The sequence below is a fragment of the Haplochromis burtoni genome, unplaced genomic scaffold, assembly GCF_018398535.1.
Source record: "Haplochromis burtoni strain Fernald_Lab_line unplaced genomic scaffold, NCSU_Asbu1 Contig_329, whole genome shotgun sequence".
Lineage (NCBI taxonomy): Eukaryota > Metazoa > Chordata > Actinopteri > Cichliformes > Cichlidae > Haplochromis > Haplochromis burtoni.
Genome location: NW_024582690.1, coordinates 346,956 through 358,146, shown reverse-complemented (window position 1 = coordinate 358,146; position 11,191 = coordinate 346,956). Strand labels below are relative to the sequence as shown.

The 11,191-nt window shown below is 40.8% G+C and overlaps 1 protein-coding gene across 2 annotated transcripts in view; it reads left to right on the top strand.

The window, feature by feature from the left end:
• The window catches only part of LOC102292316 (protein kinase C-binding protein NELL1), a 322,495-nt gene extending 315,053 nt beyond the window's left edge, over positions 1–7,442 (top strand). The window contains exons 15-17 of one of the 2 annotated variants that reach the window (XM_042228525.1): positions 1–90; positions 488–712; positions 2,413–7,442. In XM_042228525.1, coding sequence (XP_042084459.1) covers positions 1–90; positions 488–712; positions 2,413–2,463 — 366 coding nt within the window. In that variant the 3' untranslated portion in view covers positions 2,464–7,442. The remainder of the gene's footprint in view (positions 91–487; positions 713–2,412) is intronic. The other variant, XM_014340030.2, reaches the window with a different exon arrangement.
• Positions 7,443–11,191: the final 3,749 nt, after the last annotated feature.

Genomic DNA, 11,191 nt, shown 5'->3' with positions numbered 1-11,191 from the left:
CCCAGCAGCCAGTGTCTGGATCAGAGCGGACGCACACTTTACCGCAGCGGAGCATCTTGGCTGTACGGCTGCCAGCAGTGCCGCTGCATGGTTTGCACACACACACACACACACACACACACACACACACACACACACACACACACACACAGAAGCTATTGTCCATTTTAAATAAAAGCAGGCAAGAGCTTTGTTGGAAGACAGATCACATCAAAAAGACAAAACCCTCCTCTCCAACATGAAGCTCAGAGCAGGGCTTTAATTCATACCACTCCCTGATCTGCTGGTTAACTGTGTGTGTATGAGGGCTGAGAAAATTACCACCTCTCTAATTAGAGATGTGGCAACAGACCAGCGTGAGATCTGTAACTGAATTCTCTCTCTGTCTCACACACAAACACACACTAAAAAAAGAAAAGAAAAGAAAATTCACACACACTATAGCAATTCTGGTGCTTTTTTTTCATCACTGCCTGTGTCTCTGCAGGAAGGGGAGGTCGACTGCTGGCCTCTAGTTTGCCCCACGTTGATGTGCGAGTACACGGCAGTGGCAGAGGGCGAATGTTGCCCACGCTGCGTCACAGACCCCTGCCTGGCTGACAACCTGTCGTATGACATTCGGCAGACATGCAAGGACCCCGCAGGCATCGCCCGCCTCAGCGGAGACACATGGCATATGCCCAAATCACCCTGCACCACTTGCAAGTGCAAGGTAGGTCAATGCAGCATGAACAAACTAATTGTGTAGATTTTTTAACTCTTTTTGAGCTTCAAATTGCCGGTTTGTAAAGAGACTATTTTAATTTATTTCAACCTGTCAGCATTGCTATTATTAAGGCTATTGAGGGGTGATGGGGACTGCTAACTTTCTATGGCAGAGTTCCACAAAAACAGTGTACATCAGGGCAAGAAGCCCAAGCACGGTGTTGCTGTCTAGGAAAAGATCTGACATAAATCATTGTTTTCACATATGACTGAGAGAAAACACAGAAATGAGCCAATTTACAACTCCAAGACCAACAGTCAGCTCTCTGTGTTGTAATAAAAAGCCATTACAATGAGTAAAAAAGTAACTAATCAGAGGGGTTGTTCTGATTGGCAGGGTTAGGGGCAGCTCTGCAAGGCACAAACGTATGCCAGCTGGACACAACATAAACCAGTGTGATCGTAGCAGAGCCGCCATAATGGCAAACATGCTAGGCTAAAGTATACAGGAGATCGCTAACTTGAAAACACTTTCCCCAAACCTCTGTTTGATATTCTTCCGGGGTCTGCAAATGGGATAAGACTTGTGGGTTTTAGATGTAAAAATGTCAGATGTTCCAAAAGATCACAATTTTACCAGTAATGACAGCCATTACTGGCTGTTAGAAGAAAATTTTTGAGACTGAAAATGTGGCATAATCAATTTAGCTAATGTGTGCTAGAGGGCACACAGTGTCTATTTATATGTGTTCTAAGATGAATGCATAAAAGAAAAATGACTGTCAGAGATGATGTAAGGAGCATTTTTACCTTAAAAGAAGTGAACATGCAGATGACTGTGGCAGGAACGCGTCAGATCCACTCATTAGGTGAAGATAGGCTGCTGCCCCCTCACTTTAGCTTTTTTGGTTTTGCTTGTTTTCTTTGCAGTCAGAATACATAAAAGAGCAAAATGAGCACATCAAATACATAGACCTAAATCTACATTGGACTTTTCCATAGTTGTTACATAAACTGAATCAGTAGACTAGATACATATTTGCAGCAGTCTTTGCGTTGATGTGATGTTTGGACGTGGCCACATCGTGCCTGTGCTTTCTTGAATCACCAACCTAGTGTCACTCTACAGCTCCGAGACACAATCTGAGACAATGTGCCACTGTTGGAGACAGTTTTTACGTCTGACCAGACAGGACCTCGTGTTCTTCACAGCCATAAATACAGAGGGCCCGTTACCCTTGATACATATTTTTGAGATATTAACCTCAGAAAAACCTTTTCATAGCGACTGTTCACTCCAGATCACAGTCCGTATGACAGTGAGAGCTGCTGACTATCGAGCGGAACTGGAAACTTCTTTTGGGAAAGATATATTGTGCTTCAGTTTCTCAGATGTGCCACTGCTTACCACCACAAATTCATAATCCCTATGCACTAGAGTGAAAGCATAAATCTCATGATATCAGTCTGATATCTCAAATGTATATGGGATAATGCTGAAACTGTATAACTAGGTACCACTGTAATGACACTAGAGACATGAGGTTAACCACCCCAAATCCTTCTGTAAGTCAAGTGGATAAAAGTGATTTAGGCTGTGAAGTGAGTTATTAGCTTTACCATGCACAGTGTGGAACTGTATATTACATTTCACCTTATTTAATGCTCTCTCTTCTTTCTTTTTTCTTGTCATGCCTTTCTGTTCAGAATGGAAGCGTTTGCTGCTCGGTGGATCTCGACTGCCTTCAGAACAACTAAAGCCCTCCCTCCTCCTCCTCCACGTGCCGTCCTCTTCTTCTCCTTCACTATGGGACTGCCACATCCCCTCAACCATCTGACGACCCTTCCCCTCAGACAGACAGACAGACTCTCGCATGCACATGTGCATGCCAGTGTGTGCACAAAAAAAGAAAATTTGCAAACACACACTGGACAGACTGGGGTGTCGCGGCTGTGCTTTTATGCTGTACCTCTGTCGACAAACAGCGACTGAGTGTGCGTGCGTGACTCAGGAGGAGACAGAGGCCCGAGTTGCTCTCACCACAGTCGCTGTGTTGTGTTTGTGTCTCTGTGTTCAATTCCATCCTTTCACGAAACGTCTTGAAACCTTTTTAAATGTCTCAAACCCGAAACCAGAGACAAACAGCCAGACGGATGCTGAGGGGCTCCGTCTGTCTACATTTGCTCAAACACGGGCTCTTTAATGCTTGGTCGCCTACAGGAAACTAAACATCCATTACTTTGGTAACCAAAAGGAATGCATCCACTTTACTGTGTTTTGTGTTACTGAATCAGGAGGTAGTTCAGTGTCATATTACAATGTTATGATGAAGTGGGGTCAGTTTTCATTTCAGTACCAGATTTTTTGTGAGTAGCGTTTTTTTGTTTCTGTCACTGATATTGTCCATATTGTGCTAAAAACTTAGCAATAGCTTTTGGATGTCCTGATTTGTGTGAAATCCAAATGAATTTACAACATGTTGACCTCACGTCCTTGTGTCAGCATGATTTCCATCACTGATATTTCCCAAATAGTTGTGGACTACATTCTTCTTTGACATTACAAGAGTCACATCTTGAACACATCGTAATATACAAACTTCCATCTTTACATTTTTTGAGTGGTTCTCTGGCAAAACAGGTAGAAGTATAAACCATGTCAGTGGTGCACATTAGCTTTGCATACATCGTTAATGTTTCATCAAAACATCTAGCTGGCCCTGGACCCAGAAACTGAAATCTGCAATATTTGAGAGTCTAGAGCAGACTGATAATTTGACAATCTAGAAACCTGTCAGCTAATCAGCTGACGTAGATTTGGGGCGTAACACCCAACAGATAAAACTTCCTGTGCCTATTTGCCAGACATCATTTATGAATACTTAAAATACGTTAAAAAAATCAATAAATAAATTTTCAGATGATAGCCAGTAATTCTGATTCTTAACTCAGATGCAAGTACAACCTACTACAAGCTGAAGCCAGAAAAACTGTCCCTTGCCTACGGACTCTGATAGGCAGGTATCTGTTTACAGAGATTATGTATTAATTTATTATTCTCTGACACCATCAGTCCCATTTTAAAGGATTTTCCAGAAATAGCCATGACATGCAGTGTACCACAATAACGTTGACTCGCTTTTGAGCGTGGCTGCTTGGAACAGGTATTTATTACTGCTGGTAGATGTAGCTGGAAAACAGTCCTGCTTTCAGTCATCAAACCCTATAAATGCCACATCTATATTAAACCGCATCCCTGAGGCTCTGAACTGGGACAGACAACATGTCTGTCCTTCTGAGCCACTTCAGTTTTCTAACACTCCCTCAACTACAGCATCTCGTCTTCAAATGAGGATGACTGCCAGATGCCTACACTTAACAACGGCAGTCAGGGTATGAAAAGCATCTGAAAGGTGTGTGGCGATGCACAGTGGATTCCTGCAGGCCAGAATGAGTGCCAGCCATAGTCATTGATTAAATCTGAGCTCGTGGAGGGTTGGACTTCTGCGGCGTCTCTCCGGGCTCCTCGGCTCTGCACCATATGGCACGCCCAGGGTGGCAGGGACACAAAAAGTGAGCGCTGGAGAGGGATGCGGATAATTAAAGCATTGTCACGCAGCCCTGGATTTGATTATGCCAGAAGGTCACCAAGTGTTGAATCTGTTTACAGACAGCCAGGACTATTAAGGCAGGAGAGTCTTTACTGCTACAGTTCACACGTTCATAGTTACGCGGATGCTCTTGTCTCCTGTTCCCCTACCCTGTCCCTCAGCCCTCATCCACATTTGTCTGCACTGTCCTTAAGCTTTTCTCAAGAGTGTTAATGTTGACCCTCGAGTGTCACTGTCATCAGCCTATGTCGGTCAGTATCCTCCCCCCCCGAGGAAATTTTCAACACTATTTTCTTTTCTTTTTTCTTTAAATGAGTACTAAAAGCAAATTAGGTTTCAAGGCCACGACTTATGCTGCAGTTATATAACATGATTGTTATATAACTGCAGAAATCTGATGTGAAATGTTCACCCTCTGATCAAATAAGCAAAAAAATTGTTATTAGGTAATCCTTTGTTGCGCAACAACTTACCACTCAGTTAATTTTTGGCAGCTGTAATAATAACTGGGGTTTCCTTTCAAAGTTTCGACAGTTAGGGCCTTCTCTCTCGATTTCTCCTTCGTGTTTGAATCTTCTGCACTCAGTCAGTGCAGATATCAGGACTCATTTTCCTCCTTCAGAAGAATCCATTCGTCGTGTCAGGATGAAAAACAGCTTTCAGGTTGAGATAATCCTTCACAGTGGAAATGAAACTTTCATTTTTTTTAAATGTGAAGACATGGAAATCAGTTGGTGAGCTGCAAAAAATCTACTTGTATTTGCCAAGTTGGAGGTGTAAAGCCTAGTCCAAAATACATAACTTTTACTGCAGTTGTCTTATCAAGACAATAATCCATCGTCATGAGTAATCCGCTTGCTGTACCATATTTCTGTCATAGCGGCAAACAAGATGGTATCGAGGAGCAGCTTGTAAACAGGTCTGAGACTGAGATGAACAAAATCCAATGAGGCTAAAGGGCACCAAGGCAAGAAATTGGAGAGGTACATAGTCTATAATAATGAAATTGGCTCTTGTACCCAAAGAAAACAGCCTTGTCATTTTCATTTGTACAACTTTAGGATAAGAGCAAATGACTGCAAGTGCTGCAAATCCAAGAGATCCTGGAAAAGGCTTCATTGCAATCCATAGGATCTTCTCTAGGCAAGTTTAAAAAAAAGTATTTTTCTGTAGAAATCCTAGACTATAAAGAATACCAGAGGGATTCAGTTTTATTTATATTGCTCCAAGTCACAACAAGGCACTTTATACTATAAGATAAAGATCCTACAATAATGCAGAGGAACCTCAACAATCAGGTGATCCCCAATGAGCAAACACTTGGCAACAGTGGGAAGGAAAAACACCCATAACAGCAATAAACCTCGAGAAGAACCAGGCTCAGGGAGAGGCAGCCACCTGCCCTGACCCCCAGAAGTCTAAACCTACTGCAGCATAACTAAGGGATGGTTCAGGGTCTAGGTCATTAGTTTTGTTGGTGAGTTCTTCCACCTTGGCTTTCTTTAAACTATCAGTGAGGAGTGGATCTGCCTGTAATCGAAAGATACTATACAATAAGTTCATATGGAATCTTTTCAGTGACAAGGTATTGTACCAAAACCCAGCAATTAAAACCATGAACTCATCAATAAAATGTTCGCTGTTTGCAAAGAGATTTCTGTACAACCATCAGGCGTGTTGCAACAAGATGACCCACCCCTTGTTTGCCATTAAAAAAAGAATGCAGAAGCTGCAACCCATTTGCATAGCAATAGGACAACTCATGGTAAAATTGGGACATGTTACAATTGTTATAGTTTGCACTGGCTTTAATATATATATATATATATCAAAAAAACATTTTACGTAATTTAACTGGTATTTAAAACAGTTTTAGGTATGACCTCGCTTTTTGGAGTTGAGAGCAATTATTACAGCATGTCCTCCTTAGCCACGATGTCCTTGTATCACCTCTCCTTACACTCTAAACACTCTAATACCGAAATTGTCAACTGTGGACAAAGTACACATACAGAAGGGGGAAAAAAGATGATGTAAATGTTTTCTGTACCCATCAAAAACAAAAAAAAATCAAAGGAAACAAAAGCAGATAATTGTACAAAGTTTCAGATTGCTCTGTTGACTGATTTGATATGAACTACGTCTACTAAAAACCACTGTTTGCAAACTGTGTGTAAGTGCTTTTACATACTGACAATGTGATACAACTCTGCAGTTTTTTAAAAATTCCCATTGTGTTCATGAAAAATGTATTCATTTTAGTGGACTACGTTTCTTATCTCGTGGGATAGGCTCTGTTTTTGCTTGTAAATACTGTGTAAAGGGGAAGGTCACTGTAAAGAAAGTAAGACTATGAGGATAATTTTCACTACCACAGCTTCTTTGGAACTGAGCGTTGCAAGCTGAACATGAGAGAAGCAACATTTCTATTGTTTTTACTATTTATTTTTCTATTCTTGCTCTAACCTGTTTAGTATTGTATCCGTCATAGATTCATGTCTTTTCACTGTTTTAGGATAACACAGTTTTGATTAGCCTGTGTGTATATATTCTGATCTCTAATCGGTGTCCCTTACTAAGAGTCGGCAGAGGTGGAAATCAGACTCGGAAATCAGAACCTGCAGAGATAAGCGTCTTTTCTAGGCACCAGGACAGGCTGCTCACTGCATTCATGAGCTTTTTTTTTTCTCCAACATGTTTGTATGATCTGAAGTGAAACATGACTTCATGGGAATCAGACAACATAGAACTATGTACACATGTATAGAAAATCGAAAATCTTGAAAATGTTCTTGTTTCAGTTTCTGCTAAAAAAAAAGAAAAAAAGAAGGAAGGAAGGAATTTGGGGGGGGGGGGCATTGTGTTTTATCCTTTTATGTCTGACTTTTTAAAAAAATAACACAAGTTTAGGACTTTCGAGCTCCTGATGTGCCACTTCATGTTTTATAGTGGACTATGGCAGAGGAATCCCCTGGTCTGTTCACTGCTTACTCTTCAGATCAGAGTGGCCAACCTAACTGTACTCAAAGGGTTAAGTGTCATTTGAAGACTGTGTTGTGATAAGAATTTGCTGTAAAAGAAAAAAAAATTCAGTTCGGTTAATAAACATTTTAGTTGTTTACATTATTACTTCTGTGTATTTGCCTTTAAAGTGTGATGATGGCCGACCGTTCCAATCTCAGGTAGATGAGCCAAAGTTTTTAAAAAATAAATATATATTTCATATTTGGGGCAATCGCGACAGATGGCCAAACAGCTCACCTGCCACGTCATTCACCGGCGCCGTAAATGAAAGCAAGATTTCAGAGCTTTCAATAATGAAAGCAAACCCAGCATCAGGATACAGTCCTGTTAAAGTCTTTCATGTTTCTACTTTTATCAGCACTGCTGTTTTCTATTTCCTTCAGGAAAGGTATGAAAGGCTGCGTGGCAGTAAAGATAAGTACATCCTTTTGATGCTTTAATGGAGCGCTGCTGTGCCACTAGGAGCCGGTACAGCGATGCTTTTGAAGCAACGCTGTGGGGGAAAAAAGTCTTAAAGTTGAACAACGTACCTAATGTTTTATATTTTTGCTACAACACCACAATCAATACAGAACACAGGCACAAGGTGTACAAAGTGTACAAAATTCACAAAGTCCCTAAAAGGCAACTATTCCCCAAACACATTTCTTTCAACATAAAATACGGTTTTCTGCCAACATTTTGGTTACTCTGCCAGTTTTAGAAAGAACCTGATTATTATCCTTCTTTTAAAGCCACCTTTGCTTCAGTCTTAACATTCGAGGATTTGCCACCTTATGCTGTTTTTACAGAGCCCTAAACTTAGACATCATCCAACAGAGGTGCTTAGGAGAATATTAATGTCTGATTTGGTTCTGTAACCTGCCAATTCCCAACTGCAAAGTCCAGGTGTCGCTGAAATTCACTTTGTGGACACAGAGCTGCTAACTGTCTAGTGCATTCACTTCTAGCAACAGGATGTTTTGTGGGCAATCCATCTTGTACACTTTCAAAACACCATTACATGAATGGGAACACCACTGAAAAATTCCATTTCTTTCTGTGTCAACTTTACAACAGAGTGTCGATTATGTGTTTCTATAGCATGGCTGAAAATTCCATTCTCCTGTGTGTGTACAAAGGAAATATTTCTGACAGTATTTTCCATCCAGTTTCTTCCATTTATCCAATTGAGAAATTAAGACAGATGCTTCTCTCAGATCCTGTGTCTCTAACATCCAGGTCCTTTGCTGGGGTTTTTCCTGTGTCTTTTTTATGCTTGGATGGTTCATAGGTCAGTGTTAAGTGGCTTAAGAAATAAAAAAAATGGTATCCCCAGTAATGGTTGAGTACAAAGATTGCACTGAAAATGAGTGAAAAAGCAGTTAATGTCCAAAGAGAACATTTGAAAGACTTTCAGAGAGCCTAAAGAAGTGTTACTCAGGACTGGTTCAAAAAGTTACAAGAAATTCTGGCTCTTTGGAAGCAAAATATATTGAACACTTCCATATTTGGCATGTGGGAGGAGGCCGAAACCCAGAGAGAACTCAAACAGACACGGGGAGAATACACAAACTGCACATAAAAAGCCAGCTGGCTGGTGGATTCAAACCCAGGACTGTGACTGTGTGTGTGTATGTGTGGATAAAGAAGCGCGCGTTAGACCAACAAAGTTATTCCTAAAATATATAACATACGACAGAAGCGACAAACATGTCTGCTACAGGTTGTTTGTCACTGAGATAATGAAAAGAATCTTATCACATAGACACTCTTAATATAATAAAGTAATATCCCATCATTAGTCCCTGCACATTTCCATTTGCCTCTGTTCAGTCTGAGCATCTGTATATTAAATGTTGCCTCTTGGTGGGGAACTAGAGCAGATTCAGCGAATTAGCCTGCTGTCTGTCAGCACTAAAGTAAGCGCTTTGTTTTCTATGTTATGTGTTGTGCCGAGTGTGAGTGGTAACAATGGTGGGCCTATCTGTCCCAGCCCCGGGTCACCTCGGCAGAGGACAGCTCCACCCAAAGGGATTTAGACCTGGAAGTAACTACAGAGAGGATGGAGGGCCTATACAGTACATGAGGGCTGCAACAGTCTACTGTATAGCTAGAGCAGGTATTTACCCATGAATGGACTGACTTAACAGTGCAGAACTGAAAATTGCTTTTTCAATAGGCTCTAATCTAACTCTAAGTCTTTAATGTGTTGCTCTTTCTGATAGATTTGTTGGTTTTAAGCATGAGAGAACAACATCGGAGTTTGGCTTCAGTTTAGCAACTTCAGCAGCCACGACAACACCACCACCGCCTCCCCTTCCTGCCACCGGCAGTCAAATCGATGAGTTTCTCCTCTTTCTATTGACATTTCACGAAAACCTGGGGCAGCTGAATTGTAATGCAAGAGGCAAAAAAGAAGAAGAAAAAATACAAGTACACCACCTCAGGCTGAGAATTAATACATAAACTATGTGCATGTTGCTCATGTTAATACAACAACGAGGATTAAGCCGCTTAAATGCCTTATCGACATCCCGACCAATCAATGTGTGTATAATTAAAGAGTGCAGCTGGGCTAGTGACAAGTGGAGCCACACTGTCACTACTGACCCATGCATGGATCTAGAGTTAAGTGTTTATTTAAACCACCGTCACGGCGCATATGTGTTTGCATATGTAATGTATTATGTATAGGACCTGTTGACCCTATCTGCTCGTCTGTTTTGCAGTTTTACAAAATCCATGCATAAATTTTTTTTAAAGCGCAACAACACAGCACGGGATCAATATTAATTATTAGAAATACAAATTTTCTGTGTCCAAGCCAGAGTGATCTTTAGAAACCAGAAGTTTTTTCTACTTGTAGCAAGAGGCTCGTTAGCATAACGAAGAGCTTCAAATGTATTAGCGTCCACAGCCCGTAGGAGACACCTGCACCGGCATACAAATGAAATGCCTCCTTGAGTCATTTATTCCCTCACTGAGAGAACTTTTTCTCCTCTTTATGCAGTGCAGATTTTGATCTAAAGAGGTAGCCTGAGTATACCAACAGATGTGAAAATGAATCGTTTCTTTTAAATAAGAGCGGGCAGTTCACCATCCCCAAGTATGAATTTTTCATAGTGCTTCTGAAAGGATGAATAAGTTGGGGAAAAATGAGACGGAGCTGCGAAAGATCTAATAAAGATACGGAGAATTGTAAAGCAGAGGCTGTGAGGACGTCTTGAGCGCGTCATGCATCACCTCTTTGTTCGTCCATCTTGTATGAGATGGATATTCAGTCCTGCTTGTTTGTGTGTATGTCAGTGACAGGGGGCTGTGTATAGAAACATAGCAATTAATGCAATTCTTTTTTCAAACTCTTGAGGTAAAGCTGAAAGTCTGAGCTTCAGCTACATCATGATTGCCTGATTTAAATCCACTCCGATGGTGTCGGTGTATAGAGACAAATTATTTAAAATTAGTCATTGCCTCAAAAAGTTATGGACTTAACTGTAAAAGCACGAAATGATGATATTGCAAGGAAACATGCATACACATTTACATTGCAATGTGTTTTGAGAGGTTATGTTTAGCATGATGGATGCACATTATTTAAGTGTGTTGCTGCTTATTGTTAAGATACACTCTGCACAGACTGTTTCTGGTCTCTGGGGGTTTTCACATACCTTCCCACTTACTTGCTACCTGGCAACTCACCTACAGTAGAGGTGCTTTGTTTTGTTTATTACACGTAGCTTCTTCTGCAAATAAAACAAAATATAAATATTGTAACAAGTTACTAGAGCTTTTTTTATATTCAACTTGTTAAAATTTGGTGATTATAAATAGAGAAGCATGTGCAGCTAAACATTTAACTGCTCCTTTCA